The sequence below is a fragment of the Remersonia thermophila genome, chromosome 1, assembly GCF_042764415.1.
Source record: "Remersonia thermophila strain ATCC 22073 chromosome 1, whole genome shotgun sequence".
Taxonomy (NCBI): Eukaryota; Fungi; Ascomycota; class Sordariomycetes; order Sordariales; family Chaetomiaceae; genus Remersonia; species Remersonia thermophila.
In genome coordinates, this window is record NC_092217.1 from 3,404,291 (window position 1) to 3,431,331 (window position 27,041).

At 62.2% G+C, this 27,041-nt stretch overlaps 10 protein-coding genes across 10 annotated transcripts; 7 read left to right on the plus strand and 3 right to left on the minus strand.

The window, feature by feature from the left end:
• Positions 1-730: 730 nt before the first annotated feature.
• VTJ83DRAFT_960 (uncharacterized protein) lies at positions 731-1,715 on the plus strand (the record flags this gene model as incomplete). Its single annotated transcript, XM_071014661.1, has 2 exons — positions 731-831; positions 926-1,715. 2 exons carry the CDS (start codon positions 731-733, stop codon positions 1,713-1,715), a joined length of 891 nt encoding a protein of 296 aa, XP_070870313.1.
• Positions 1,716-1,916: 201 nt separating this feature from the next.
• VTJ83DRAFT_961 (uncharacterized protein) lies at positions 1,917-2,969 on the minus strand (the record flags this gene model as incomplete). Its single annotated transcript, XM_071014662.1, has 1 exon — positions 1,917-2,969. One exon carries the CDS (start codon positions 2,967-2,969, stop codon positions 1,917-1,919), a length of 1,053 nt encoding a protein of 350 aa, XP_070870314.1.
• A 605-nt stretch (positions 2,970-3,574) lies between these two features.
• VTJ83DRAFT_962 (uncharacterized protein) lies at positions 3,575-7,163 on the plus strand (the record flags this gene model as incomplete). Its single annotated transcript, XM_071014663.1, has 2 exons — positions 3,575-3,625; positions 3,705-7,163. 2 exons carry the CDS (start codon positions 3,575-3,577, stop codon positions 7,161-7,163), a joined length of 3,510 nt encoding a protein of 1,169 aa, XP_070870315.1.
• A 1,770-nt stretch (positions 7,164-8,933) lies between these two features.
• On the plus strand, positions 8,934-12,321 carry VTJ83DRAFT_963 (uncharacterized protein; the record flags this gene model as incomplete). The annotated part of the gene is made up of 3 exons (XM_071014664.1): positions 8,934-9,879; positions 9,944-10,041; positions 10,105-12,321. The coding sequence occupies 3 exons, from the start codon at positions 8,934-8,936 to the stop codon at positions 12,319-12,321; spliced, it is 3,261 nt and encodes a 1,086-aa protein (XP_070870316.1).
• An 853-nt stretch (positions 12,322-13,174) lies between these two features.
• Positions 13,175-14,424, plus strand: VTJ83DRAFT_964 (uncharacterized protein; the record flags this gene model as incomplete). Its single annotated transcript, XM_071014665.1, has 2 exons — positions 13,175-13,908; positions 14,130-14,424. 2 exons carry the CDS (start codon positions 13,175-13,177, stop codon positions 14,422-14,424), a joined length of 1,029 nt encoding a protein of 342 aa, XP_070870317.1.
• Positions 14,425-14,827: 403 nt separating this feature from the next.
• Positions 14,828-15,052, plus strand: VTJ83DRAFT_965 (uncharacterized protein; the record flags this gene model as incomplete). Its single annotated transcript, XM_071014666.1, has 2 exons — positions 14,828-14,858; positions 14,922-15,052. 2 exons carry the CDS (start codon positions 14,828-14,830, stop codon positions 15,050-15,052), a joined length of 162 nt encoding a protein of 53 aa, XP_070870318.1.
• Positions 15,053-15,755: 703 nt separating this feature from the next.
• VTJ83DRAFT_966 (uncharacterized protein) lies at positions 15,756-17,724 on the plus strand (the record flags this gene model as incomplete). Its single annotated transcript, XM_071014667.1, has 5 exons — positions 15,756-16,081; positions 16,170-16,348; positions 16,535-16,663; positions 16,768-17,431; positions 17,535-17,724. The coding sequence occupies 5 exons, from the start codon at positions 15,756-15,758 to the stop codon at positions 17,722-17,724; spliced, it is 1,488 nt and encodes a 495-aa protein (XP_070870319.1).
• A 2,143-nt stretch (positions 17,725-19,867) lies between these two features.
• Positions 19,868-21,218, plus strand: VTJ83DRAFT_967 (uncharacterized protein; the record flags this gene model as incomplete). Its single annotated transcript, XM_071014668.1, has 2 exons — positions 19,868-20,857; positions 20,934-21,218. The coding sequence occupies 2 exons, from the start codon at positions 19,868-19,870 to the stop codon at positions 21,216-21,218; spliced, it is 1,275 nt and encodes a 424-aa protein (XP_070870320.1).
• A 1,453-nt stretch (positions 21,219-22,671) lies between these two features.
• Positions 22,672-24,855, minus strand: VTJ83DRAFT_968 (uncharacterized protein; the record flags this gene model as incomplete). The annotated part of the gene is made up of 1 exon (XM_071014669.1): positions 22,672-24,855. One exon carries the CDS (start codon positions 24,853-24,855, stop codon positions 22,672-22,674), a length of 2,184 nt encoding a protein of 727 aa, XP_070870321.1.
• A 547-nt stretch (positions 24,856-25,402) lies between these two features.
• On the minus strand, positions 25,403-26,230 carry VTJ83DRAFT_969 (uncharacterized protein; the record flags this gene model as incomplete). Its single annotated transcript, XM_071014670.1, has 1 exon — positions 25,403-26,230. One exon carries the CDS (start codon positions 26,228-26,230, stop codon positions 25,403-25,405), a length of 828 nt encoding a protein of 275 aa, XP_070870322.1.
• Positions 26,231-27,041: the final 811 nt, after the last annotated feature.

Here is a 27,041-nt window from a genome sequence, read left to right on the forward strand (position 1 = left end):
GAGGAGAAGGTGGAGGGAGGTGGAGGGAGGCTGATGATGCAAGGTTACCTACGGCAGGTACCTAGGTGGTAGGTAAGGTACCTCAGGTCTAGCAGGTATATAGTATGCAGGTTGACTGCCATGAATTGGTCTGGGGAAGTTTGCGACGGGAGGTCAGGTTCCCATCCATTCGGCATTGAAAGTGGGGCCGGCGCCCCGCCCAAGACCCGCCGCAAGGCTCCCACAGTTCAGGCTCGGCGTGAGCCGTCCCTTGTGTCACGGAGCTTGGACCACCGACCACCGACCACCGACCACCGACCACCGACCACCGATTCTCCCCGGCTCCAGCATCTCGTCGTCATTGATTCATTCGTTCACATTCACCAACCTGACGTTTGGTTGACTTGGCTCAAAGCTTCAGAGCTCCCCCGGGGGCCTTTCGGAGCACATTCCTACCAGGCTGAGCTTCATTTTTCACAGTCCGTGCAAGCTTGGACTTGGACCCAGAAAGCAGATTCCGGGCTCGATCGAGCAAGCATTTCCAATTCCAGTCAATTCACTATTAGGCTTTGCTTTGCACTTCACGTCACTTCACTTCAGCCCAATCCCATTTTCCTTTCCTCGAGGCAGGGTCTCCAACAAGACATCTCCCCGCCAAGAAGAGGAAAGAAGGGGAACACGACCCGGTGGCCAACGCACGCAAACATATAGCAACATTGAAAAATAGAAGCTCATAGACACGCGTCGCATCATGGCAGCCAAAAGGCTCGTCGTCTTTGGCGGAAACGGCTTCCTAGGCTCGCGCATCTGCCGCGCCGCCGTGGCCCGCGACTGGGATGTCACCTCTGTAAGGTACGTTTTTTTTTTTATAAAAAAATTCTTTTTCTTGCACTCCCTTCCCATTCTGCAACCATCCGACGAGAAACTCATCTACCCTCCCCGAAAGCCGTTCGGGACAACCGCACTGGGAATCCGTCACCTCCTCCCCGGCCCCTCCCGCCTGGTCCTCCCGCGTCGCCTGGGAGCGCGCCGACATCTTCCGCCCGGAGCAGTGGACCAGCCTCCTCCCGGGGGCCACCTACGTCGTCCACAGCCTGGGCATCCTGCTCGAGGCCGACTACAAGAGCGCCGTCTCGGGCCGCGAGAACCCGCTGGCCGTCCTGGCGCGGACGTTGGGCGGGGCTTCCCGCGGCGCCCCGCGCCCCCGGAACCCGCTCGAGCGCGTGCGCGACGAGGGGGCCCCGGAGCCCGGCCTCGACGCGCCGACGAGCCCGCGGCAGCTCACGTACGAGCTCATGAACCGCGACAGCGCCATCCTGCTGGCCAAGGAGGCGGTCCGGGCCGGCGTCGGGACGTTCGGCTTCGTCTCGGCCGCCGCGGGCGCCCCGGTGCTGCCCAGCCGCTACATCACCACCAAGCGCGAGGCCGAGGCCGTCATCGCCCGCGAGTTCCCCGGCATGCGCGGCGTGTTTTACCGGCCGCCCTTCATGTATGACGAGTCGAGGAAGGTGACGATGGGCATCGCGGCGCTGGCGACGGCCGGGTCGACGGTCGACGGGCTGACGCGGGGCGCCCTGGGAGGGCTGCTGGGCGCCATGGTCACCAAGCCGTTGAAGGTGGACGAGGTGGCCGAGGCGGTGGTGGAGGCGCTGGCCGACGAGAGCGTCCGGGGCCCTGTGGAGGTGAAGCAGCTGGAGGACCTGGCAAGCAAGGCGTGGAGGAGGACCATGGTTTAGGCGGGGGAAGAGCCCGAGGGGGGCGCGTCATGTGCGTCAAGGAATTGTATTGTATATATGTAGTATACCACGGGATAGGCTGTGTTTCGGTGACCTGCCCGGTTTGAACTCCCAAAAACTCCATCCGGTATCATGAACCAAACAAGGAAAAAAAAAATTGAGAAACGACAAAAGGAAAAAAAAAAAAAAAAAAACCAGGATTCACACCATGGTGCCCCGCTCCAAGCTCTCCCGGATCTCGGCCGTGTACTTGTTGTAGAAGCGGGCCAGCTTCTGGTTGAACTGCTTGTTCTTTTCGTTGATGTAGGTGACGTCGCCGCTCTCCTCGGCGTTCTTGGCCATCCTTTCCTTGCGGCGCTTGAGCGACGCCTCCTCGGCCTTGCGCAGGTCGGCCACGAGCCGGTCCACGGCCGCCTTGTCGGGCTTGTGCTGCGCAAAGGCGGTCGAGTCGGCCGTGCTGAAAAAGGTGCCGTCCTTGTCGACGGCGATCATGTCGCCGTCCTCGGTCTCGATGATGTCCAGCGTGCCCGCGGCGGCGGCGCGCTCGATGGCCGCAAACTTTTCGCGCGTGTAGCGCTCCAGGTCGGGCGCCCCCATGTTGCGCAGCTGGCGCTTGTAGGCCTTTTCGCTCTCGCGGGCGTAATCGCGGAAGGCCGTGTCGTCGCGGTGCGCCTCCTTCTTGCGTACCCGCTTGTCCCACCGCTCGCTCTCCTCGACGGTCCAGTCCCACGCCCGCTTGCGCTCAAAGTCCTCGCCCGCCTCCTCGACCTCGGCCTTGAGGAGCTTGTGCGACGCGATGGCGTGCTTGCGCTGCAGCGCCGCCAGCTGGCCCGGGTCCGTGGCCAGCCGCTGCGATTCCCTGGTGGCTTCTTTGAGGTTGGCGTGGGAGGATTCCTTGGCGCGGGCCTGGAGCGCGCGGAACCGGGCGAGCCGGTCTTGGGCCGTGGCCGTGGCGGCGGCCGACGATGCGGTCGCGGCAGTTGTCGACGAGGAAGAGGATGCTCCAGCCGCTGCCGGCGATGGCGGTGGCGATGGCTCCTTGTTGGAGGCTGGCTTTTCGTTTGGCTCGGGAGCGGCATCATCGCGCGATGGCGCCGCGGTCTTGTCGACGACCTCTTCGGTGGCCTTGTCGGCAGCCTTCTCGCTGGCAGACTCGCCAGCAGGAGCCGCGATTTGGTCCTGTTCGGCGGGCGGGTCCGCCATGGCCGGCTCCTCGTTCTTGTGGGCCGTCTTTCTCTTCTTTGCGGGCGGCATCTTGGAAACCGTGATTGATCGTCTGGGAGTTGGCCAAGCAAGCTTGCGTGGTGACAGGAGGGTCGCGATGCGTTGGTCCAAAAGGTTGGCGGGAAAGTTGCGTTGCCAGGAGATGGGGGGGACGATCGGTCCAGCCCGAAAGTGTTTTGGCCAGTGGGGCGGCAGACAGTGCGATTCTGGAGATTTTACTGGGTGGAAGCGTTGGCGTTGGCAGCCTTTCCCACGTTTCCGGTCGAAGCTCACCTGCTCATGCTCACTCTTCAACAACGACGAGGCTTGGACTGGAGGCCCTGCTACCACTTATTCATTCTCCAGCTACGCCTCGGGATACAAAGAAATACGGAACAGGGAAAAACTTATATACACCCCTTGAGCTTGAAACGGCTAGGCCAAGGACGACACATACACATAGATCGCAACGTCATCAACTCTTAATTACTATACACACGGACGGCCTGACAGTTCCACCAACCCCCGTCAGCCTCCCAGCATCCTGACTTATATCCAACCCTGGCACCGACCTTGGGGCGGGCTTCTTCACTTCCGGCAAAACAGAACCAGGACATGTCCCGCGAATGAGCTCATAATGTCCTCGCGCTGGCATCATGGCTACGGTTTCTCCCTCAAATCAACGACGGACTGAGTTCTTTCAGCAGGTAACCACACCAACCCCACACACACCAAACCTCCGGCTCCAGGTTCATGCAGGGGATGAGGCATCTAACAATATATCAGTTAAAACGCGTCTGCGTCCCTCTCAGTCATCATGCCCTCGCCCCTGCGGAAAAGCCAGTCGACCCCAAGGCCGTGCTCGGGCTGCTAGAGACCCTCATCGGCCTGTGGACTACGCAAGCAGGAAAAGACGCCACCATCCTGGACGAAAAGCTGGCCGATTATGTCTTCTTCCCGCTCTCTCACCTGCTCAAGGTTCGGGACCGGTATCCTATCCGCGTCACCGAAGCTGTCGTTCGCCTGCTCAGGGAGCTTCTTCGGCATGGCTGGAAAGCCAAGGCGTCTCCCCAGCTCGTGCGGGAGCTGCTCATCTTTCTTTCGTTTCTGCTTGGCGGGATCCCAGGTCAGCCGAAGAAGGACATCCCTGAGGAGTTGGTCATCGAGGGCTTCCGGGCTCTGGCTGCTCTCATCGGCGTCGCACAGCCGTCTCACCTCACGCAACCCCGGGATTCCTCGTCCGAAAGCCAAACGTCCCCTTTGCCTTACGCCCTGGAAGTCACGTTGGATGGCCTCGTCGAAGAGGATGTAGCGGCCATACAGCTCGAGGCGCTGAACGCTCTCGGAGCCATCCTCGCCGCCGTCAAGGACAACGCCGTCCTCGCTCAGTTCCTGCCCGGCACCGTTTCGGCGCTCGCAAAGGTCCTCGCCCCGCCAAGGGCAAACAGCACGCAGCGGCGGGTGCTGCTGCGATGCCTGGAGCTCCTCCAGCTCGCCCTCACGAGCGTTCTGGGCGACATCAAGGTCCGGATGCTGCTCAGACGGCTAGCCGATGCCGAAAACGACGCGCAGCCCGAAAGCGACGCGCAGCCCGAAAGCGACGCGCGGTCCGAAGCCGCGACAGGTGCCCCCGCGGCCCCGGAGCTCCTGGGCCCATCGTGGCTCAAGGCCACCTCCGCGCAGGTGAAGATCGCTCTGTCGGCGGTCCTGAAGCTCAGGGGCCACGACTCGGACGATGTCCAAGCCGCCTTGCACAGGTTCTGCATCGGGCTGCTCGACGAATGCCACGCCTCGCTCGCCAACTGCCGCCTGGTGTTGGTCGAGACGGCCATGATGCTGGAGGAGCAGGACGCAGCCCGGTCGCCGCTCCAGACAAGCCTCCAGGACCTTGCCGGCGTCTACCCCGAGCTGGGGGACAGCATCAAGTCGGCGCTGTACAGCTGGATCACGGGCCTCCCGCGGGTCATGCAATCGGCCGACGAGCGCGTCAAGGAGCTTGCGGTCCGGAGCATCCTGAGAGGCAGCAACCTGGCTGCCGCGCTGCGCATGGATTCGACAACGCTCGAAGACGCCCTCGGGGATTCCCTACGCGACAGCATCGTCACGCTGATCAAGGGCTCGAAGCCGCCCAAGATCGTGGATGACGTCGCCGTGGACATGACGGGAAGCGGCGCCGAGCTCGCGAGGCCGGGGATGGAGCTAGCCGCCTACGGCCCGGTCTTGTTGAGCTCGGTGAGCGAGAAGACGACGCGAGAGGCGATCGGAACCCTGGTGGCCCGCATCGGATCCACGGCGCAACAGGTCAAGCTCGCGGCGACCATGCTCGGTTACGTTCGAGACTGCGACGGCGTGGACCAGGTCGCCTCGTTCTGGCTGGCCTTTGAGCTCCTGAAGTCGGCCTACTCGCAGACGGCCGACATGGATGAGCTCTTGGATCTGTCGGGCTGGGGGGAATCGCAGCTCCAAGAGGAGGCGTTCCGGGAGCTGTACGAGTTCTCGGTGTCGCTGCTCTCGGCCCATTCGGACTCGGAAGAGCAGGACTGGCGGCTCGAAGCCATCGCGCTCGAGGTTTCGGCGTTCGCCGCGACGCGCCTCAAAACGGACTTCCGGCCCGAGCTCATCGACGTGCTCTACCCCATCACGACCTTCCTGGGCTCGCCCGTGCCGCAGCTCCGACAGCACGCCATCACGACGCTCAACGTCCTCGCTGCGTGCTGCGGGTACGCGAGCGTCTCGGATCTGATCGTCGAAAACGCCGATTACATGGTCAACTCCATCTCCCTGCGCCTCAACACGTTCGACATCACCCCCGCGTCCACCAAGGTCCTCACCATGGTGATCCGCCTGACGGGGCCGAGGCTGCTCCCGTTCCTTGACGACGTCGTCTCGGCCATCTTCGCCGCGCTGGACAACTACCACGGCTACCCGGTCTTCGTCGAGAGCTTGTTTTCCGTCCTGTCCGAGGTGGTCGCCCAGGGTGTCCAATCCGACAAGCTCCTCCTGGAGGACGCGCGCCACGCAGCCGTCGATCACCGCAAGAAGCCCCCCGCATCTCTCGGAATCCCGGGCATCGTCGACACGCTCTCGAAGCGCCTCGACCGGGCCGCCCGCACAGCCCAGGAAGACAACCTGCCTTTCGAGCCTCACCCCGCAAAGCCCTGGGGCCCACCCAAGGACGAGGCCAAGTCCCTCCTCGACAAGCTCACCAACCCAGACCCTTCGGCCGAAGATGACAAGGATGACGATGATGACGACCAGAACAACGACGACAACAACAACAACAACAACAACAACAACAACAACAACAACAACACCCGCGACCTCGAAAAGCCCAAGACCCCGACCTACACCCTCCTCGCCCACATCCTCTCCCTGACGCAACACTACCTGACCTCCCCGACCCCGACGCTGCGCAGGTCGCTGCTCGACACCATCGCCACCGTCAGCCCCGCGCTGGCGCCCGACGAAAACGCCTTCCTGCCGCTCGTCCACGCCGTCTGGCCCGTCGCGCTGTCGCGGCTGTACGACGCCGAAGGGTACGTGCAGGCGGCGGCGTGCCGCGCGCTGGCGGCGCTGTGCCGGGCCGCGGGGGACTTTCTGAGCGCGCGGTTCAAGGCGGAGTGGGACGGGCGGATGCGGCGGTGGGTTGGGCGGGTGAAGGCGGAGGCGGGCAAGGTCAATGCCAAGGGGAGGGGGAAGGGGAAGCCCCGAGGGGGAGGAGGTGGTGGTAGCGGGTTGATGCTGAGGCAAGGCGGAGGAGGACCGGCGGCGGCGGCGAAGAAGGGGGAGGAGGAGGAGGAGGAGGAGGAAGAGGGGATATTGATACCCGTTTCCGGAGCCGACGGGGATCCGGTGGTCAAGAGAGTGGGCGGATCGGCACCGGCCGGAACGGGTTCCTTGGTCTCGTACACAGGAGAAGGAGGAGGAGGAGGAGGAGGAGGAGGAGCCCTGGGCCGCTTTGCGCAGGCGTGGCAGGTCTGGGAGGCGGCGCTGGGCCTGCTCGCGGCCATCGTAGGGCACGTGAGGATCGACGACGGCATGTTTGACGAGATCCTCGCGCTGGTGGCGGATTCCCTGCCGAGGCACGATGAGCTGCGCGAGGCGCTGGAAGCGGTGAATGCGGATGCGGTGTGGCTGGCTTTGTATGAGAAGGGGATGTTGGCGAGCGTGGTGCGGGAGCCGGAGCCGTTGACGGGCGTGGAGGGATGGGAGTTGGGGTTTGTTTCGGTCAAGGTAGGGGGGTAGCGCTCGAGAGGCAGACATCTCTTGTACGGAGAGGCTGTCTATCGATCATGTCACAAGACAGCAAATACAACAATGCCCTCCGTGATGTATATACGTCTGTATACACAGTATCGCTCCCCGTGTTCGGTCCTTGAACATGGACCGCTTGACAGGTGCGACGTATGTTCACGGGGGACGAAAAACAGGCGGGGAATCACAGTCGATATTTGGTTTTTGATCGACTCTACGATTGCAGCATTCAACCACTGCGTCTTGTGTTGTTGTCCTCCTCCTTCAACATCCGTAGTGTTTCAGGGGCCAGGAACCTAGGCTTATAGTTAGGTACCGTATTCCCTTGGAGAAGCATGGCCTGGTGCTTAGGGTTAGGGTTGAGCAGGGACATGGGGCAGAAGGAGAGTGGCTGCACTTGAACGACATGGTACATGTGCCCGCCACGAGGTCATGCAGGTGGTTTGGTTCACCATGCCGTCGTCGTCGGGTTTCCGTGAGTCCTGCCATGAGAGAGCTCTTCGGTGTCGGGCATCACCACCACGTGGCCCCATTTGGCGGCACAGGCCAGCCCGCCAGCGGCTTCACGTCGAGGGGCTCTGACCAGAACGCAAAACGATGGGGGCCAGGCAGCGTAAGGGAATGGCCGGCATGAAGCGCGTCAAATGAAGGAAGGATGGCGAGGTCGCCAGCGGCCTGGAAATCTCGGGGTTCCCGGCCGCCCCGAGTCGGTCCGGGCCCGCCAGAGTCCGTCTTGTGTAGGTAGTTACTAGTACTGTGTGTACTTACAGTACCTAGGTACCTATATAAGATGTATGGGATGGGGATGGATAACGCTGATTCTGAGGCTCCGAGCGGGCGGTTGACAGATCGGTCGGTCTTGAATTCCCGGTGCCTGGCGCTGGCTGACGTTGCTGACGTTGCCCAGCGCCCCCGTGAAGGGAACAGGAGGGGTTCCGTGGGTGGTTCAGTGGTCCAGGGTGGTCCGGAGCGGTGGTATTGTCATTCCTCCATGTCGTGGTCCTGTCACGTAACGTAATGTAATGTAAGGTTGAGCGGTGAGCCAGCTGGCTCCACCTGATCAGGGGTGGGTCGTTGGGGAAGGGGGAGAGGAGGGGAGGGGGGGAGGGGGGGGGGGGGGGCGGTAGGTAAGGCGGGGAGGAAGGGGAACCGAACTGGGTTTAGAGCGATACGTAACAGTTCGCCGGTACGGGCTAGCGTAGTAACGTTACCGTAACGGCCGATCCGGCAGCCCGCCGCTTTGCCGCGTTAGCGTGTGGCCTTTAGCGTATCGGCCTGTACTTGTACCTGACATTGGCGATCTTGGGACCTGAGTTCCAGGTTGAGACCGACCTCCGTCCAACTTTCGCAGGAGCCTTGACATCTTTTTCCCCCCCCTTCCCTCCATCTTGTCTCCCGTCCCTGGGGCTTAGGTTCTTCGAGTTCGGCTCGGCGACAGCCACCGGCCATGCATCCTACCTGACGTCCTGGTAACGACCCTGCAAAAAAGACGAACCGTCCTTCGATGCCTTGAGCCTCGAAGAGGAATCCTCCCTTGGTCGTCTCCTCCATCTCGTCCCTCCTCCTCCTCCTCCTCCTCCTCCTCCTCCTCCTCCTTCTCCTCCTCCCCCCTCTCCTCCTCCTCCTCCTCCGCGACCCCCGTCCTACCACCCCGACATCGTTCCGTCCCTTCTCCTCCTCCTCCCCCCTTTCGGCACGATCCCTTCGACCGCGGCAGAACTCCAACCCCAACAACAACACCGACGACGACGACGACGACCCATGGCTTCGTACGGAAAGGCGGTGCCCCCCGTGGCTCCGCATCCCGCCAACTACGGAGGAGCCCCCGCGTACGCCGTCCCCGCGCAAGCCTCCGTCCCCGTCCCCGTCCCCGTCCCCGTCCCCGGCGCCGGCGCGCCTCCCGGCACGTTCCCGCCCGGAACCAAGATCCAGGTCGGCAGCCATCGCGTCGTCATCCAGAAATATCTCTCCGAAGGCGGCTTCGCCCACGTCTACCTGGTCCGGCTCCCCCAGCCCGTCCACGGCACCGACCTCGCCGTGCTCAAGCGCGTGGCCGTGCCGGACAAGGAGGCCCTCCGCGGCATGCGCACCGAGGTCGAGACCATGAAGAGGCTCAAGGGCCACCGCGCCATCGTCACCTACATCGACTCGCACGCCTCGGAGCTGCGCGGCGGCGGCTACGAGGTGTTCCTGCTCATGGAGTACTGCAACGGCGGCGGCCTGATCGACTTTATGAACACGCGCCTCCAGCACCGCCTGACCGAGCCCGAGATCCTCGCCATCTTCGCCGACGTCGCCGAGGGCGTCGCCTGCATGCACTACCTGCGGCCTCCGCTGCTGCACCGCGATCTCAAGGTCGAAAACGTCCTCATCACCCTCGCCGGCAGCGTCCGACGGTTCAAGCTCTGCGACTTTGGCTCCGCCGCGCCACCGCGCCCCGCCCCGACCACCACCGCCGAGTGCCGCGCCATCGACGAGGACGTTCAGAGGCACACCACCATGCAGTACCGGAGCCCCGAGATGGTCGACGTGTACCGCAAGCTGCCCATCGACGAAAAGTCCGACATCTGGGCCCTCGGCGTCCTGCTCTACAAGCTCTGCTACTACACCACCCCGTTCGAAGACCAAGGCCAGCTGGCCATCCTCAACGCCAGCTACCGCTTCCCCAGCCACCCCGTCTTCTCGGACAGGCTAAAGGGGCTTATCGGTAGGCTGCTCGACATTGTTGCTTGCATGAGACCCTGACGTCGCTGATGAGCCATGGTTCGCAGCCTGGATGCTCCGCGAAACCCCGCAGCAAAGACCCAACATCTACCAAGTCCTGCGCGAGACATGCGCCATGCAGGGCCGGGAACCTCCCATCCAGGACGTGAGTTGCGCTTCGGAGCCGTCCCCTTGTCGCTTCGGCTCGGCTAACGCCTTTCGCCCTCAGATCTACTCCGGAGGCCCGCATCCCGATGCCGGTCGCCTCGACAAGCCTCTGCCCAGCCCGCACGCCAAGTCTTCGCCCGTGGTCGGCGCCGTCTTCTCGCCGCCGGCAGCCCAGCCGTCGCAACCCGCCATCCCCGAGGTCGAGCGCATGCGCCGGGGCCGCGTTCCCGCCGCTCAGCCCGCACCCCCGCAGGTCTCGTCTCCACAACCGAACCGGCCGGCTCCGTCTCCTGCCAGGGTCACCAACGGAGACCCGTTCGCCGCGCTCGACGCCCGGCCGCTTCTCCAGGGCGGGGATGAGCTCTCCTCCAGGTTCCCGACGCTCGACCAGTTCACCCTGCTGCACGACAAGGGGCAAAAGTTCGATTTTGACACGGAGGGCTCCCTCGCCTCGCCGCAGCTTCCCAAGGACCTGTCCCAGAGAGTCACCGAGAGGCTGGCCGACGAGGCGTTCCGGCAGGCCAAGCCGTCTCCCGTCCCGACCGCCGCCGCCGCCAACCCGGGCCAGGCCGAGGTCAGCCGCGCGTCCGTGATCATCTCGAACACGCCCAAGCTGCAGGCGCTCACGGCACAGCCTCCGGCGCCGCCGCCGAAGCCGGCCATGGTGTCCGTCGGCACCATGACGTCTCCGGATCTGGAGCCGAGCCCCTCGTACCCCATCCACCGCTTCCCGGCTGCCGCCGAGCGCCACCGGGCGGCCAGCCTCCCTCGGCCGGGCGTGCCGGGCCAGGCAGCCGCTCCCAGCGGGGAAGCCCCGGCCGCGCCTCCGATGGGCATGCGCACGGCCTCGCTCCAGGGCGTGGCCGCCCAGCAGACGCACCAACGCCACCCCTCATCCTCGCGGCCGTCGCTCGAGGGCGGCCGGCCCGACCCCGAGCAGCTCGACACGGCGAGGCCGAGGTCAGGGCTCTCGCTGAGGCCGCGGCCTGTCAGCACGCATCTGGAATCGAACCTCGAGTTCCTGCGGGAGCAGGAAGCCAGGTCAAGATCGCCGGCGTTGCCGTCGCCGAGGCGCTCGCTCGACAAGAACCTTCCGCCCAGCCCGACCGAGGAGACCACGATCCAGTCCAACGTCGAGTTCTTGCGGTCGATGGAGGACCCGGACTCCAAAAAGAAGGACCGGTCCAAGCAGCACCTCAAGCGCGGAAGCCTCTCGTCGCTCACAGCCGGCACCAAGAGCATCCTCTCTGGAAAGTTCGGCGACGCCTTCAAGCGGTTCGAGAGCAACTCGAGCGGGCCTCCCCCGCCCGCTCGCACGCCGTCGCCGCTCAAGGACCTCGAGCGGCGCGAGCTCACGCCGACCCCCGGCTCCGACACGGCCGACGGCCGCAGCGACGACGGTCGCCAGTCCCCCAGCTGGGAGGACATGACGCCCGAGATGCGGCGCGAGCACGAGGCGCGCCTGCTCGCGCAAGAGGAGGCGCGCGTGGCGGCGGCTCAGGCCGAGTACCGCCAGCGCCTCGAGCAGCGCGGCGGCGTGGGCGGACCGCCTCCGCCCCCGCCCAAGAGCATCGGCGGCGTATCTCGCGTGACCTCGATCCAGAACAAGGTCCAGAGCCTCATCGAAGAGAGCCACCGCTCGGCCGAGAAGGTGACGCGCACGGCGACGGGATACGGGCCTTATACCGACGCCCCCCCGGCCGCGTCCAAACCCGCCGACGCGCGGCCGGCCGTGCCGAGGAAGCCGGTCGGCGTCGCCAGCGCGGCGGCCGCCCAGCTCACGGGCGGCCACCTGGAAACGTCCACCACGGGCCGGTCGACGACGGCGTCCGCCGCCGCGTCCGGCCTCCGGCCCGCCGCCCCGCCCAAGCCGACGCACCTTAACAAAGCCCTTCCCCCCGGCGGCGCCCGCCGGCCGCCGTCCCCGACGAAGCAAGCTCCGCTGCTGCCCAACGCGGCGCTGGCGAGCAGCCGGGGAATGCCGGCGCCCAAGGTTCGCCCAGGCGTCTCCGCTGCAGCGGGATCGTCGTCGTCGTCCACCGCCCTGTCCTCGTCTGGCGGGCCCGGGAGCCTCGGCGTCAGCAGCACGGAAGCCCTTCTGGCCGTGGACCTGCCCGGGGGCGGCGGGTCGGCGCTGCTGGATATGACCGCCGCGGAGAAGGATGATTACATTCGAGATTTCCAGAAGCGGTTCCCGAGCTTGGGGGCGATCGAGATGGTCGAGAGGGACCTGGCGGAGGAGGGGGGACAGCCGCCGTCCCGGGGCCGGGGCCGGTGATGGCTTGGATCCATGTCGAATAAGGAGAGGAAGAGGGAAAGCATTGGAAAGAGAACACACAACATAGTAGTACATTCACATGATACAAAGAGCGAGGAAAAGGGTGGGAGGGGGGGGGGGGGGTATAATGTTAGTTGATGATGGAAGCGCCCGACCTGGTGATGGCGGGTAGAGGCTAGACAGATGCATCCTTCTTCACTGTAACAGGAGAGTACAAACCAAGGAACATAGGCATAGAATTGGATGGATGCAACGGCCATGTTTGGACGGACCGTCAACGCTGGTCTTTTTTTTTTTTTTTTTCCTTTGGTTGCGTGGTACACTGTAATGTGTTATTGCTGAAGTCTTTCTGGGACGTAACGGAATTGAGCATTCAGGATCAGAGGTTGCGTTTCTTAGCGTTTCTGGTTGGATGTTTACGTAGTTTGCGTATGGAGCGAGGATTGGATTGTGAGGCACAGGCAGTCAAGCTACCTAGCTACCTACCGGCCTACCGGTACCTATGTCTATGTACCTTGGTTCTACCTCGGTACCTAGGTACTATTGTACCTACCAGGTGGTATGGTGACGTCGCTGCGGATGTCATCCCAGCACGTCCGCCCGCAAAGCGCTGTGGGTGCTTTTATTAGCAAACCGTATTTTAAGGGATGGCCTTCAAGGTACCCTTAACCCCACTCTGGAGTTCTCGTTTAAGCCACGGCGAGGTCGACATTTCAACAACTCACCCTCACATCTACCACCATCATCCCACCTCACAAGACACACGCTCACCCAGCCTCATTGTCAATCATCACTTGGCCCAGACACTACGATCCCTCCAGAGAAAGAAAGAGAGAGAGAGAAAAAAAAAAAGATGTCTCTCCTCCCACCCTACCCTGTCCTCGTCCACAACTACCTGCCCTCGACCAACCCCGACCCCACCCGCCCCCTCCAAGCCTACGAACATCTCCCTTTTCCTTCTTCTTTTTCCTCCTCCTCCTCCTCCTCCTCCTCCCCATCTCCTCACCCCAGGCCGGCGCCCGAGAACGCCCTCGTCTTCCTCTGCGGCCTCGGCGACGGGCCGCACACCATCCCCTACGCCCGCCGGCTGGCCGAGCGCCTGGCCGCCGCGGCGCCCCGGTGGAGCGTGTTTGAGGCGCGGCTGGCGAGCAACTTTTCGGCGTTTGGATGCGCGAGCCTGCGGCGGGACGCCGAGGAGGTGCGGGACCTGGTGCGGTACCTCCGCGGCCCGGCGACGGCGGGGGCGGGGAGGAGCAGGGTGGTGCTCATGGGGCACAGCACGGGGTGTCAGGACTGCTTGGAGTACGCGAGGCTGTTGCGGCGGGGGACGGACAAGGAAACGGAAACGGAAACGGAAACGGAGCCAGAGGTTCGGGTCGACGGGTACGTGCTCCAAGGGCCCGTGTCGGACCGCGAGGCGATCGCCATGGGGGAGGACGCCGGGGAGGTGGCGGCGGCGGTGCGCGAGGCCGAGGAGATGAGGAGGCAGGGCCGCGGGGACGAGGTGATGCCGGCGAAGGCGCTGCCTAAGGGGTGGAGGGGGAGCCCTGTGACGGCGTATCGGTGGTGGTCATTGGCGGCGGTTGGGTAGGTTTTTTTCCCTTTCTCTCTCTCTCTCTCTCTCTCTCTCTCTCCCTTTTTTTTCGGTTTGAATCATCTTTTACCTCCTCTTCTTTCCTTGATTCATTTGGCATGGATAGGGCAGGCAAGCGCATGCATGCATTGCATTGCATTGAGCAGTCTACTTTGTATCATCGGACAGCTCTCCACTCTCAAGCGAACGCAACAAACTGACGCCGATGCTACAGCGGCGACGACGACTACTTCTCGTCCGACCTCCCCGACGCACGGCTGGCCGAGATCTGGGGCGGCCTGGACGTGCCCGTGCTGGTCGTGCCGTCGGCCAAGGAGGAGTGGGTGCCCGCGTCGCTCGACGTGCCGGCCATGGTGAAGCGCTGGAAATCGTTTGCGAGACCGGGCATCGTCAGCGAGCTCAGCGGCATGATCCCCGGCGCGAACCACCGTGTCGACAATGACGAAGGCCAAGAGTGGCTTGCCGATCGCGTGGCAAGGTTTCTGCACGAGGTCGAAGGGCGGATGTGAATCCCCGAGGGGGCGGGCGGAGGGGCGGATGTCGGCGGGCAAGGGGGAGGCATTCCAGAGGCGTTGGCAACCCGCAATCGCGGCTATCGGCGAGGTGCTGGGTCAGGTAGGATAGGTACGTACTGAGCCTGTCCAGCGGTAACTACCTACTATATAAGGATGGGCCGGGCCTCCACTCGGCGGCACGGTGGGGCAGCGCAACGGGGGCCCCCTCCGAAGCTTCTACGCAGTATTACTTGTACGCATCCGGGTCATCCCATCCCTCCTCGTTCATCTTCCAGAGACTTTCCCAAACTCAATACATACAACAAAACTTCTAGCATACTCTGCAGACGTGTCCAAATCTCAACCCCCTTCGTTTTCACAACAGCTTTGACATCGTCCTTTGACATATCCGTCCACCATGTGCATGAGCGCTACCTGTCCCACCTGCAGTACGCTTCCATCCCCAGGTCGAGTAATGACCCCCCGTCGCTGACAACCTGACCTGCGTGCAGACAAGAAGACGTGGCGTGGTTGCGGCAACCATGTCGCCTCCGTCTTCACCGACGTCCCCGAGGACGAGTGGTGCACTTGCGAGCCCAAGGTTGAGAAGGATGGCAAGAAGTATCCGCCGGCGGCCAAATGAGAACTCTCTCTGCTGTGGTTGGAGGCGCAAGGTGGGAGGGGTGAGGGTGGGAGGAGAGGAGAGGACGCCAGGCGGCTTGAGACTTGGGGGGTGCGTCTTTAGGGTCGGGTTAGAAGGTTCATGGAACTCGCTGAATCAACCAAAATAAAAATAAAAAATAAAACATACGCCAACATCCTTTGAGGACCCGGGGCTGCTGCGAACCACCTACCTACCTACCGGTAGCTCCCTACCTGACCTTACCTACCACCTAGAGGTAATTCCCCTGGGTACAATAGGTATCACATCCATCTCCATTCTCCCCCTCGTTGACATGCCATGCGCCGGCATCCGGGGCCAAGACCCGGCCTGTTGGTCCGTGCACCCCGGCTACCTACCCCTCCGGAACCAACTTCACGCGAACCCGACGGCCGGGGAACCCCTCGTCGGTGTTGGCCCTCCTTATCTTGTGCTTCTCGGAGGGGAAGCTTGCCGCCTCAATAGTAAACAATAGCATCACGATGATGACGACCGAGCTTGATACCCTCTTTCAGTTCTTTCCGGTCCTAGTTTTCCCCTCTTCCTCTTACTCCTCCTCCTCCTCCTCACCATCACCATCCCTAACCCTTCCCCCTCGCCAGTCATAAGACCTACTACCCCCCCCCCCCCCCTTCTCCCACCACCACCACTTCTTACAAGAGATCACCCCATCCACCCATCCACAATGTTCCTCACCCCCCTCCTCGTCTCCCTCGCCGTCCTCGCCCTCGTCGCCCACGCCCTCTACCAAGCCCTCTCCTCGCCGCTCAACCGCATCCCCGGGCCGTTGTACTCGCGCTTCACGTCGCTCGTGCTCAAATGGCACGAGTTCCGCGCCCACCGCACCCGCTACGTCCACCAGCTGCACCTCCGGTACGGCCCCGCCGTGCGCATCGCCCCCTCCGAGGTGGCGTTCGCGTCGGCGGGGGCGGTGCGCGAGATCTATTGCTCCGGCGGCAGCGGGTTTGACAAGACCGAGTTTTACGACTTGTTCCGCGTGTATGGGAGGAGGCATGTGGTCCTTGTTGCATCCCTCTGGTGTGGGTGGTGGGGTTAGGATTGGTGACGAAGGGAACGCTGATGGGGGGGGAAACCCTAGAACCATGTTTACGACGTTGGATAAAGACCAGCACGCCAGGAGGAAGCGCATCATCGCCGACCGCTACGCCAACTCCAACATCGTCCGGCCGAAACCCCTGGCTGGAATCGCCGAGAGGGCAGCCAAGTTTGCGCAGAGATGTACCGAGTCCGTAGGGGGGTGCCTTGATATCTACGTGTGTTGGACCCTGATCCTCTCCGCCTATCTCCCCCCCGGCCTCTTCCATTCCCTCAAGGGTTGATCCTCGGATCGAGAAGCTGACGAGCCCCCAGGTGTGTAAGAGCGCGCTCCTGAACCCCTCCCCTTCGCAAAGGTTGAAGTAGCAGGAGCAAGATCCTGAGGCCGATAACACACGCCCCGGCCAGGCCTTCACGCGTACGCCTTCGACTGCGTCACGCACCACTTGTTCCATCCCCACGGGACCGACTCGCTGCTCCAGGGCGGCAAGGACGAAGCCATCATGCGCGAGGTGACGTTTGACGACAGCCTGCAGAGTAAGCCGCCCGCCACAGCCTCCTCCCCGGGCTGCGCCCTCCTCACCGCGACCGAGAACATCAAAAAGTCCCTGACGGCGTACCCATCTTTGCCTTCGCACCAGACCGGCTCTTCAAGCACCACTACCCCACGGCGCATCGGTTCCTCCACAAGCTCCTCTACCCCTTCGCCAAGCCCCGCGAAACGCCCTTGGCAGACCACTTCGTCCTCGACTCGTGCGACGCCGACGACTCGGCGCCCTTCACGCTCCTCGACCGGCTGCGCGAGCCCGCCCACGGCCTCGACCCGCTCGACATCGCCGCCGAGTGCCTCGACCACATGGCCGCGGGCATCGACACGACGGGCGACGCGCTGTGCTTCCTGATGTGGGAGCTGTCGCAGCCGCGGTCCATGCGCTACCAGCGCGAGCTGCAGCGGGAGCTGCGCCGGGCCCGCCGCGCGGCGGGTCCCGGCTCCCCGGCACCGGCCGCCGACGGGACGCCGTACCTCGAGGCCGTCGTCCTCGAGGGGCTGCGGTGCTTCCCCGCCATCCCCATGTCCCTGCCGCGCTACGTCCCGCCCGGCGGCAGGACCATCGACGGGTACCGGCTGCCCGCCGGCACCATCGTGAGCTGCCAGCCGTACTCGGCGCATCGCATCGACACCGACGTGTTCCCGAACCCGGACGCGTTCAACCCCGAGCGGTGGCTCGATCCGCAGGGGGATGCCGACAGGAAGAGGCTGTTTTTTGCCTTTGCCAATGGTGGACGGGGGTGCGTGGGCAAGCAGTACGTCGCCGCCGTTCCTCTCTTTCCTCTTCTTCTTCTTCTTCCTCCTCCTAGGTAGCCCAAGAGCCAAGGAATCAAGGCTGACGCACGTACGCACCAACAGCCTGGCTCTCGCCGAGATGAAACTGCTCCTTCAAGCCGTCTACTCCATGTTCACCACCCTCCCCGAGGCGACCATGACGGAGGCCGACATGGAAATGTCGGACCAGCTGATCTCGTCGCGCCCCGCGGGCCAGCGGTGCCTCTTGCGCTTCGTCCCGCTGCACGAGAGCGAGCTGCTGGACCAGGAGTAGAGCGGAGCGCGGAAGCAGCTTGTGCGACGCTTCTCCCCCTCGGCCGTGGGCCGCCTGCAGATACGCCGCTGCGCCAGTCGGGGTCCGACCCGGGCGATGGCCAGAGCACGGGGCACAAGGCGAGCAACGTATCACGATGCGGAAAGAGACGAAGGCGGCCTTGGCCGATGCGTCTGCTGACACGAGGGCCCGGCTTGTCCGACCGGTCCCGAAGCATGGGGCAGTTTTTTTTTCTCTCTCTCTCTTGTTTTTATCTTTTTTGACACGCTTCAGGGAGCATTCCACTATAGCTACTGCGTACGTACGAACTAGCTGGCATAGGAGGTTTGGCTGAGCCAACGAACCGTTTGGGATCCATCTCACGTCCGAAACGACCCTTGAGCAGAGCTCTAGGCACAGAAGAAAGAAAAAGGGGCAGCAAGATGCATCACGTAATACATCATACGCCCGGTGCGATCCTATCCTGCTCAACCAACGGAGGACCAAACAGCGTCATCGAAGCCTGATGGGGGGTGGAGGGTGGACAAGGCGGGCCTGGTGGGGTTGCCCAACCGCCCTGTGTTTCGGGAGGGACACACTGGTGCGTGCGCTATGTATTTACTATGTAGTAAATGGGTGGGGCCGGCTTTGTTTTCCGTCCAACGGATTTTCTCGGCACCGCGTGGGGGAATGGAACAAGGGCGGCGACCGGGAGCGTTCCCTTGTGCTCGTGCTCGCTTTGACGACGTCCAGAACGTCAGCGGGCATCCCATTGTTCCTCCGCCCCCGTCTCCTTACAACCGAGGCCACGGGCTTTTGTCCTATGTTGGACTCGACAAAAAACGAGAAAAAAAGAACAAAAGGCAGGTTCAAAAGCTGACCGAAGAAACGATGATGGAGACTACCCCTTAGATGATGGATGGCCTCTACCTAGTAATGGGTTGAAGGATTCTAGAAGCAAGGCAGGGAACCGAGGGTTGGACGGTACGGTATGTGTATGTACTAGTCCCTTAGGCCAGGGCATCTGTGCAGATGATGGGGCGGAATGGCGAGAGAAAAGGCAACTGCCCAGCCATCTGAAGTGGCCAGTGAAACCCGACCCCCCTCCTGGAAAAAAAAAAAAAAAAAAATCAGAAACAGCGGGGAATGGGGGGCAAACTCCCCGGCCCCCCCTTGAAGCGGCATGGCCGGCTTTGCGCGGTTGCCTCAGGCCTACCGAGTTGCCTTACGTAGGAGGAGGTTCCGTTGGCCTGTCGTCCCGTCCAGTGGACCGGGCCGGGAGTCGGTGGTGCCTGATGCTGCTGCTGCTGACTCCACCAAACCCGCAGCGCCTTTTCCCTGTCCCTGCGTTTTTTTTTTTTTTTTTTTCCCTTTTTCCACTCCCATTTCTTGCACCCGACCACAAGAACGAGAAAACTTCTCAAAAACAATCCACTTCTCTGCAACCAACTTGCCAAATCCCCCCAAATTCACCAACCCCTCTCCACTTCCATCGTCTTTTCGATTTTTCTCCCCCCCTTCTGCCACAACACAAACCAGCGATTCCATTTCATCCTCACAACCCATCGTGCCCCATCACGCCTGATCAGTCCCGCCACTGGTCTGCCAACTCGGCTCTTCTCTGCGACAAGGTCGAGTCCATCGACGGAGAACCAACCCTCCACGCACCACCACCACCACCACTACCACCACCTCCTCGTACTGATCGGCCGCCGCGCAGCAAGACTCGTTTTCTTGCCTTGCAATTGACACCGGCTTCGCCGACAAGAAACACCACCCCAGTCCGATACGCAAAAAAGGCGTTGTTTATGTATCAGCACGTCGAGGACGCCGTCTTCCGACACATTCCCCCGCTCGATCTGCGTCCGTTTCGCATAGCGCGGAAACCTTGTAGTTACAGCTTCGCCTCGGACGGTTGAAGGACCGTTCACGTCGTCGCCTCGTCGTCTCTCAGCTTTCATGCGTACCACCGCCTGCCAGCAGGTCCACCTCATGTCAACGCCGCCTCCCGAGTCACTCTGACGCCCCAAGTTCCGCTTCGCTCCTCGATCCATCGCCAACCGCCCGCTCCGTTCAGCAGCTCAGGCCACTCTCGCCTCTCGCCAGCATCTCGTCCACCTCGCACTCACCAGCTTCCCCGAGTTTAACCGACAACACCGCAACCATGGCTAACCTCATCAACGTCCGCCGCGACATCAAGGACCACTTCTATCGCTACAAGATGGAGCGGCTCCAGACCAAGATCGAAGGCAAGGGCAACGGCATCAAGACGGTCGTGGTCAACCTGTCGAGCGTCGCCCAGTCGCTGGCCCGCCCCGGCAACTACCTGATCAAGTACTTTGGGTTCGAGCTGGGCGCCCAGACCAACCTCGACCCCCCCGACGATCGCTGGATCATCAACGGCGCCCACGAGGCCAGCAAGCTCCAGGAGCTGCTCGACGGGTTCATCGCCAAGTTTGTGCTCTGCAAGAAGTGCAAGAACCCCGAGACCGACGTTCACATCAAGGATGGAAACATCACGCTCGACTGCAAGGCCTGCGGCCAGCGCTCCGAGGTCGACCCGCGCCTCAAGCTGAGCGGCTTCATGCTCAAGACGGTGCCCAAGAAGACCAAGAAGGACAAGGCCGAGCGCCGCGCTGCCCGCAAGGCCAAGCAGAACGGCAAGAACGAGGACAACGCCTCCGGGAGCGACGCCGGCGGCAACGACCCTGCCTCGCCCTCCGCCGACGACAAGGGCGCCGAGAGCGACGACGACGCCCTGACCCGCAAGATCAAGTCCGAGGCCCAGGTCCTCGAGAAGAAGGCCGTCGAGGTCCGCGACGACGACTGGGCCGTCGACATGAGCGAGGAGGCCGTCCGCGCCCGCGCCCAGCAGCTCCCCGGCGAGTTCAAGCAGAAGCTGGTGCTGAACGGCGACGACGATGACGAGGACGGCGACGGCGGAAACACCGTCTACGACAAGCTGGGCACCTGGATCATGGAGGAGGCCGAGGCCAAGGGCGGCGTCGACAAGGTGGACGACGTCGAGATCTACGTCAAGGCCAAGGAGCTCGGCATCGAGACCAAGCACCGCACCGTTCTCGTCCTGGCCCAGACCATCTTCGACGAGAACATTGTCTCCCAGATCAAGCCCCGTGCTCCCATGCTGAAGCGGGTATGTCCGACGGAGCCCTGTCCCCATGTACATGTATAGAAATCCAGGCAAGCATCGGCTAACACGGTTCCTCTAGATGATCACGTCGGAGCGTCACGAGAAGGCTTTCCTCGGCGGCACCGAGCGCCTGCTCGCCAAGCTTCTGGAGGACGACAAGGACGTCCTGGCCAAGGTGACCCCGATCCTCATGGCCTATTACGACAACGAGCTCGTCTCGGAGGAGGTCATCACCAAGTGGGGCACCAAGGCGTCCAAGAAGTATGTGGATATCGCCACCTCCAAGAAGATCCGCAAGGCCGCCGAGAAGTTCATCACCTGGCTCCAGGAGGCCGAGGAGGAGTCGGACGACGACGACGAGTAGGCTCTCGTCCAAACTCCCTCGAGCCTCAAGGGCGAGGACCCAACCGGCCGTCTTGTCTCGGGCGGCGGCCGGTTGGGTACCGAAAGTGTGTTTCTTGTGCGTTTTTGGTCGTCTTGTTTTGTCTCTCGTTACGGCAGAGGAAAATGGACTCTTCTGGCGCCATGCTCCTTCACTGCGTCAAGGTTCCGGCCCTGCATGCATGGAGGGGGGGGGGGGGGGGGATGGCTTACAGAAAAGAACAGCCTTTGCGACTCGTTGCTTTTCGTTGTTGTCTGCCTGTACGCGAAAGCGGTCATCAGTTTGTTTTGCCCATACGGTTTGCGCCCTCATCACACCCCATTGTTCAGCCTAGCCTCCTTGTGAGTTCGGCGGTTGGTTCAGCCGTTGTTTTTTTCCTGGGATGGTTGCTGTTTCTGCCAAGGAAGGTGGTTTTACATGTACGGTGATCAAGCTCGGCTTCTGACACGGCAGTGTTTTCTGGGTTCCTGGGCATCTTTTCATTGGCATGTCAAGTACTCAACCACACGAATCGATGCCGGCTGGTTATAACATCTGGTGGCTACGACCACCCCCCCCTACGTTCCTCTACGTACCTCGAGTGCCCGAGCGAGCCGCGCACTCTGGAGTCCGATTCCCGTTGAGTGTCTGATGGGAGAAATGGTTCTTCTCTCTTGCCACCAAGGGCTTCTCGACCATGGAGCACTCTCATCATCTTCAAGGTTGGGTCATGTCTACTCTCAATTTTGAAGGCCAAACCTGATCGCCATGTCAAGAGGACGTCGTAGGCAAAGAACATGCATTATTAACTCGTGAAATGTCCGTGAGCTGGTGTCGAATTCCTAGCACGTACCAGCGGCGCCTGAAGGTTCCGAACTCACGTTTCCACGCCCATGAGAATCCCCAATCCATCCGTCATCTATCAGCCTGCGCCCATGGACCTTTGCAGTGAAGAAAGCCTTGAGAACGCCCGCTAACAACCCCTCCAAGATCCCGCGCTCCGCCCTTTCTCCCAAATGCCAAGCAGAGCATGCAACTACAGCGCCGGCCCGTCCCCCGAGACATAACTATTACCGTAGCACCGAGATTCGCCCGCTGCACACCCTCTGTCCCCTATTATCTCATGCAGGGGAGGAACGCGTCTGGCAGCCGGCCGCAAAGCCACGGCTCGGCCTCGCCGATTTCCGCCTCGTTGAGCCACACGCAAAACGGCGGCGGCAGGACAGAAAGAACAACGAAATGAAGCGCAAAAAAGATAGCGCGCTTCGCGCCAGCCGCGCCGTCATACCTCTCCCGTCGCTAACAGGCGAACTCACCTCCACCCCCTCGGGACCTCGCCTCGACCCGAACTGGGAGGACCCGGATGAGAAGGGGAAAAAGAAGAAGGAGGAGAAGAAGGAGAAGGACCACCGCCAGGCGTAGCGGCAGACGAGGGCCAGCCAGAGGCAAGCAGTCCCTACCACGTGCCCATGGTAGAGAATCCTCCTCCTCCTCCTCCTCCTCCTCCTCCTTCGCTCCATGCATCGCCTCCACCGCCAGGGGCATCCCACGGCGTGCCGTCCTTGTCCCGGGAAGCGTCCCCTCCGCCGGCCTCCTGCGCGGCAGAAGGGTCGGCCCAGCTCCCGCCGCCGTTCCACGCCGCGTCTTCGCGCGCCGGCCAGCTGCCGGGGATGCTCTGGGCGGGGTCCGGGGAGGAGGCCTTGTCTGCCTTGGAGGATTGCTTCGAGGCGGACCTGGTCGACTTGTTGGGCTTGTTGGAAGGGGTTTCCCAGCCGTTGTTGTCGTCCTTGTCGTTGGAAGCGTCCTTGCTATCCTCCTCCTGCTCCTCCTCCTGCTGCTCCTTCTTCTCCTTGCTCGACCCCCCGCAAGAGCTGCGCTTGTACTTGTCCCTGTCCTTGTCCTTGTCCTTGTCCTTGTCTCCGTCGCCGGTAACGCTGCTGGCCTTCTTGCTACCGGGAACGTTGGACCGAGGCGTATCCCACCGCACGTTGTGCCTGTACTCGTTGGACGTCCTCAGGATGCTGGGGCGCCGCGCGTGCTCTGGGTAGAGAGGGTCCAAGTTGAAACCGGTGCGGCAAAGGTTCTCGGCTGTCGCGGGATCAAGAGGCACGCCCGAGGCGCCCATCGGATATCGGGGATCGGGGCCGTACGGGCCGTACGCCGGGGCAGGCGGCGGGTACGGGTAGCGCTGGTCCAAACCCGGGTAGGGCGGGTAACCTAGGTGTCCCGGAGGCGGCGGATGTCCAAGAGAAGGGACGGGCATCCCCCCCGCCGGATGGCCGTACGGAGGCCCGACCGGCGGAGGGCCCCAGGAGGGGGCCGGGTGAGGAGGGGGTGGGCCACCGGGAGGGTAAGGCCGGCGCATGTAGGGGTAGCCCCAGTAAGGACCGTGGTAGACGCGGCAGATGTTCTTGTCGTTGTCGAAGTAGGCGTTGGGAGGACCATCGCGGGTCAGGTCCTCGACAACATGTTCCACCTTGAGGCTGCGCTCGCGAGCGGGGAGGATGGGCTGCGGGTGCTTGTCGGACTTCGTCTCGTCACCCTGTTCCTCCTCCGCCTTTGCATCCTCGACTTTTTCTTCGTCGTTGTTCTCCGCCTTGTCCTCCTCGCCCTTCATGTCTCCGTTTCCGCCGTCCTTCTTCTGGTTCTTCTGGGGCTTGCTACCAGAGCCGTTCTTTTTCGAGCCATCGCCGCTGTTCTTGGCTTCCTTGTCCGCCTTGGCAGGCTGCTTCTCTGACCCCTTCCTGTTGGCGTTCTTCTTTGCCTTGCCGGCTTGCTTCTTCGGAGGAGACTTGGCCTCCGACTCGCTCGATGACTTCGGCTCTGACCCCGTTGTCGCCTCCGTTTCCGGCTCAGACTCGGCCGAGACCTTCGCGGGTGCCTTGCCCTTCTTCCTCTTGGTCTTCTTCTTGGGTTTCATAAGCAGCTCTAGCTCCGCCTCCGAAGTCGCATTGTCGGTCGACGAGTCGGTCTCAACCTCGGTGGTCGAAACCTCGATCACCACCTTTTTCTTTGACTTCTTCTTCTTCTTCCTAACCCTGGAAGCCTTCTGGGTGGCTGGCCTCGGAGGCTCAGTCTCGGACCCTGAGGCGTTTTCCGCCCCGGATGTGGCACCGCTCGCCGGGGTGTCTGCCGCCGTCTCGGTTTCGGAGGCGGCGTTTTCAGCGTCATCGGTCTTGGTCTTGGGCAGCTCCTCCAACTTGTTCAACAGCAGCTGCAGCCCGGCCGCGCAGCATGAACAGCCAGACTTGCGCTTCCGCCTTGATTTACGCTTCGGTGACGTATGCTCATCGCTGGTGCCGATAGAAGACTCGTCGCTAGGGTCGTCGCTGGGGGTCTCATCTGATGATGCCTCTGAAGACTCGTCGGGCAGCGACTCTTTCTTGAGGGCAGGCTTGACCGGCTTCTCGAAGCTGACTCGTTTGGCCACAGAGGGACCGGGCGATCTGGGCTTCTTGGACGTTTTCTTATCTTTGGTGCGTCGACCTCGCGGGTAGGTCAAGGTAACCGACTCGGTGTCGGCCTCATTGTCGTTTGACACCTCGACTCGAACGAAATCATGTCGGGGGCGAGGCTTTGCGTGCGTGGGGAGGTTACGCCCAGCTACCCATTCCAACCACGAATGAGGACCGGAAGGCATGTTGAAAGGCTTCGATGGGGCCGCAGGTCGGCCTCGTTGAACAGGCGAGGCTCCAGATGTCTTGGATACAAAGGTTGAAGAGAGTCGAAGAGAAAGGGATTGATCAATTTCGATGACCGCTTTCTGTCCTGGCAGAAGCTTTGGAGCGGAAGAGTCGCCGCGACAGAATGGGGTAGGGCAATGCAGGATAGGATTCCCCGGAACTCGAAAGCAACAATGGCAATAGAGGTCCTACCTGAAAAACAAGAAGAAAAATAAAGGATCAGGCCGAGAATTGGCAGGGCAAAGCGTGATGGTTGGGTTTGGGTGCAAGTCTTGAATGGCGGTTGACGAATGTCATCCAAAAAACCCAACTCAGATATGGGAGGAAAACTCAGCGGCGGAGCAAAACATTTGGTTTGGTACCTTTGTGTTGGGATTCGGCCAAATCTAGCTGCCTATCCGTCGCTGCGATCGTATCAAAGCCAAAGCATCGCCGCGATGAACCATCACCCGGGCATGACCACACCGCCCCCGCCCCCTCCTCTCCTTTCCCCGAGCCAAGGGCTCACAGCTTCGCCTTGGCCTGGGCCTGCTCCCGCCTCTTCTGCCTCTCCCACGACCAAGCCTCCAGCTTGTTCCGCCCGATCGCCCACAAAATCACCAGCGCCGCCAGCGGCGGGCACCTCCAAAGCAGCCAGTTCCACCACGACGGGTTCCTCTTCTGCAGCGTCTCGACCGCCCTGGTGACCTCCAGCCTCAGCTCGTCCAGGCCGGCATCGTTCCAAACCACCACGCCGCCCCTCCGCTCGCACCTCCGCACCTTGTCCGCGAGATCCCCCTGGCTCCTCACGCGGTTCTCCGCATCCTCCCGGCTCAGGTGCGCGTCCCGCTTCATCAGCCGCTGCAGCTGCACCTCGGGGTCCCGGACCGCCACCACCACGACCGCGTTGCAGAACCGGTCCAGCCCGCTCTCGAACAGCAGCGGCACGTCCAGCACCACCGCCTTCTCCCCGCGGCGGTACGCCGCCAGCACGCCCCTGAGCATCTCCCTCCTCACCGCCGGGTGGACGATGCCGTTGAGCACCGCCCGGTCCTTCCTCCGCTGCTCGTCGTTGCCAAACACGCGCCGCCCCAGCGCCGGGCGGTTCAGCGGACGGCCGCGGCCGTCCGGGCCGTCCTCGGGCATGCCATCGCCCGCCGGGACGAGGAGGTCCGGGGTCGAAGAGGCGAAGTAGTCCACGATGGCTTGGTAGCCGGGGGTGCCGGGTTCGACGACCTTGCGGGCGAGCAGGTCGGCGTCGACGATGGGGATGCCGAAGGGCGGCTCAGAGAGGAGCTTGGACACGGTGGATTTGCCCGTGGCGATGGAGCCGGTGAGACCGATTACGAGCATCGTGCGTGCTTTGCCGGGTGGGTTTCTGAGTTCTCTTGAGGTGCTAAGATGAGGGGTTCAAAGCAATGGTGAGTGTGCGTTGCGGTCTTCTAGTAAAAAAAAAAAAAAAGAATGTCGTAGAGGAGCTGCCGTCCATGGTCTGATGTTCGAATAGGAATGTGGGGATGCCGGCGGCTGTCGTCTGCAGCCGTACCCGAGGCGTTTGGGGAACCGCGGTCCTTGCCGAACCTGGAACTCTCCGTCGTGGTGAGCCAATGACAGCGGAGCGGCACAACGTCACCACATGTCTCGACCAGACAAGGCTTAGCGCAGCCCATCTCCCGGCTCTGGGCTCCATGTGATCTGCCGATCGATCACGACTTGACTTCCACTTCACCCTCCCGATCACGGAATCCAGACCTAGGGAAGAAAAGCTGAGAATCGATGGCTCAGGCTGGATTCATTGCATTCCATGTTATGATTGCAGAACACCTGAAAGATTCCACTGCCCGATGAACTCCTTGGTTAAATCCCCGTCTCACTTCCCTCCATGCCCCGATCTTGACCCTGAAGCTTGAAGTGCCAATGATCTTGTCGTGAACCATGAGCCATGACCTGAGCTTGCCTTCTCTCAACGGGAATCAAAACAATGAGCTTGATTGGGGTCGTCTTGACGCGACCAGGAGAGAATTCCTCCGCCTACCACGAAACGAGAGCAAGAAGAAAAGGAAGCGCCTGCACTGATTCACACAGAGAACCCTGTTAGCTGGCTGGACACGAGGGGATCCAGACAACAAGAGACTAGATCTTACCAAAACCATGCTGCGTTTGG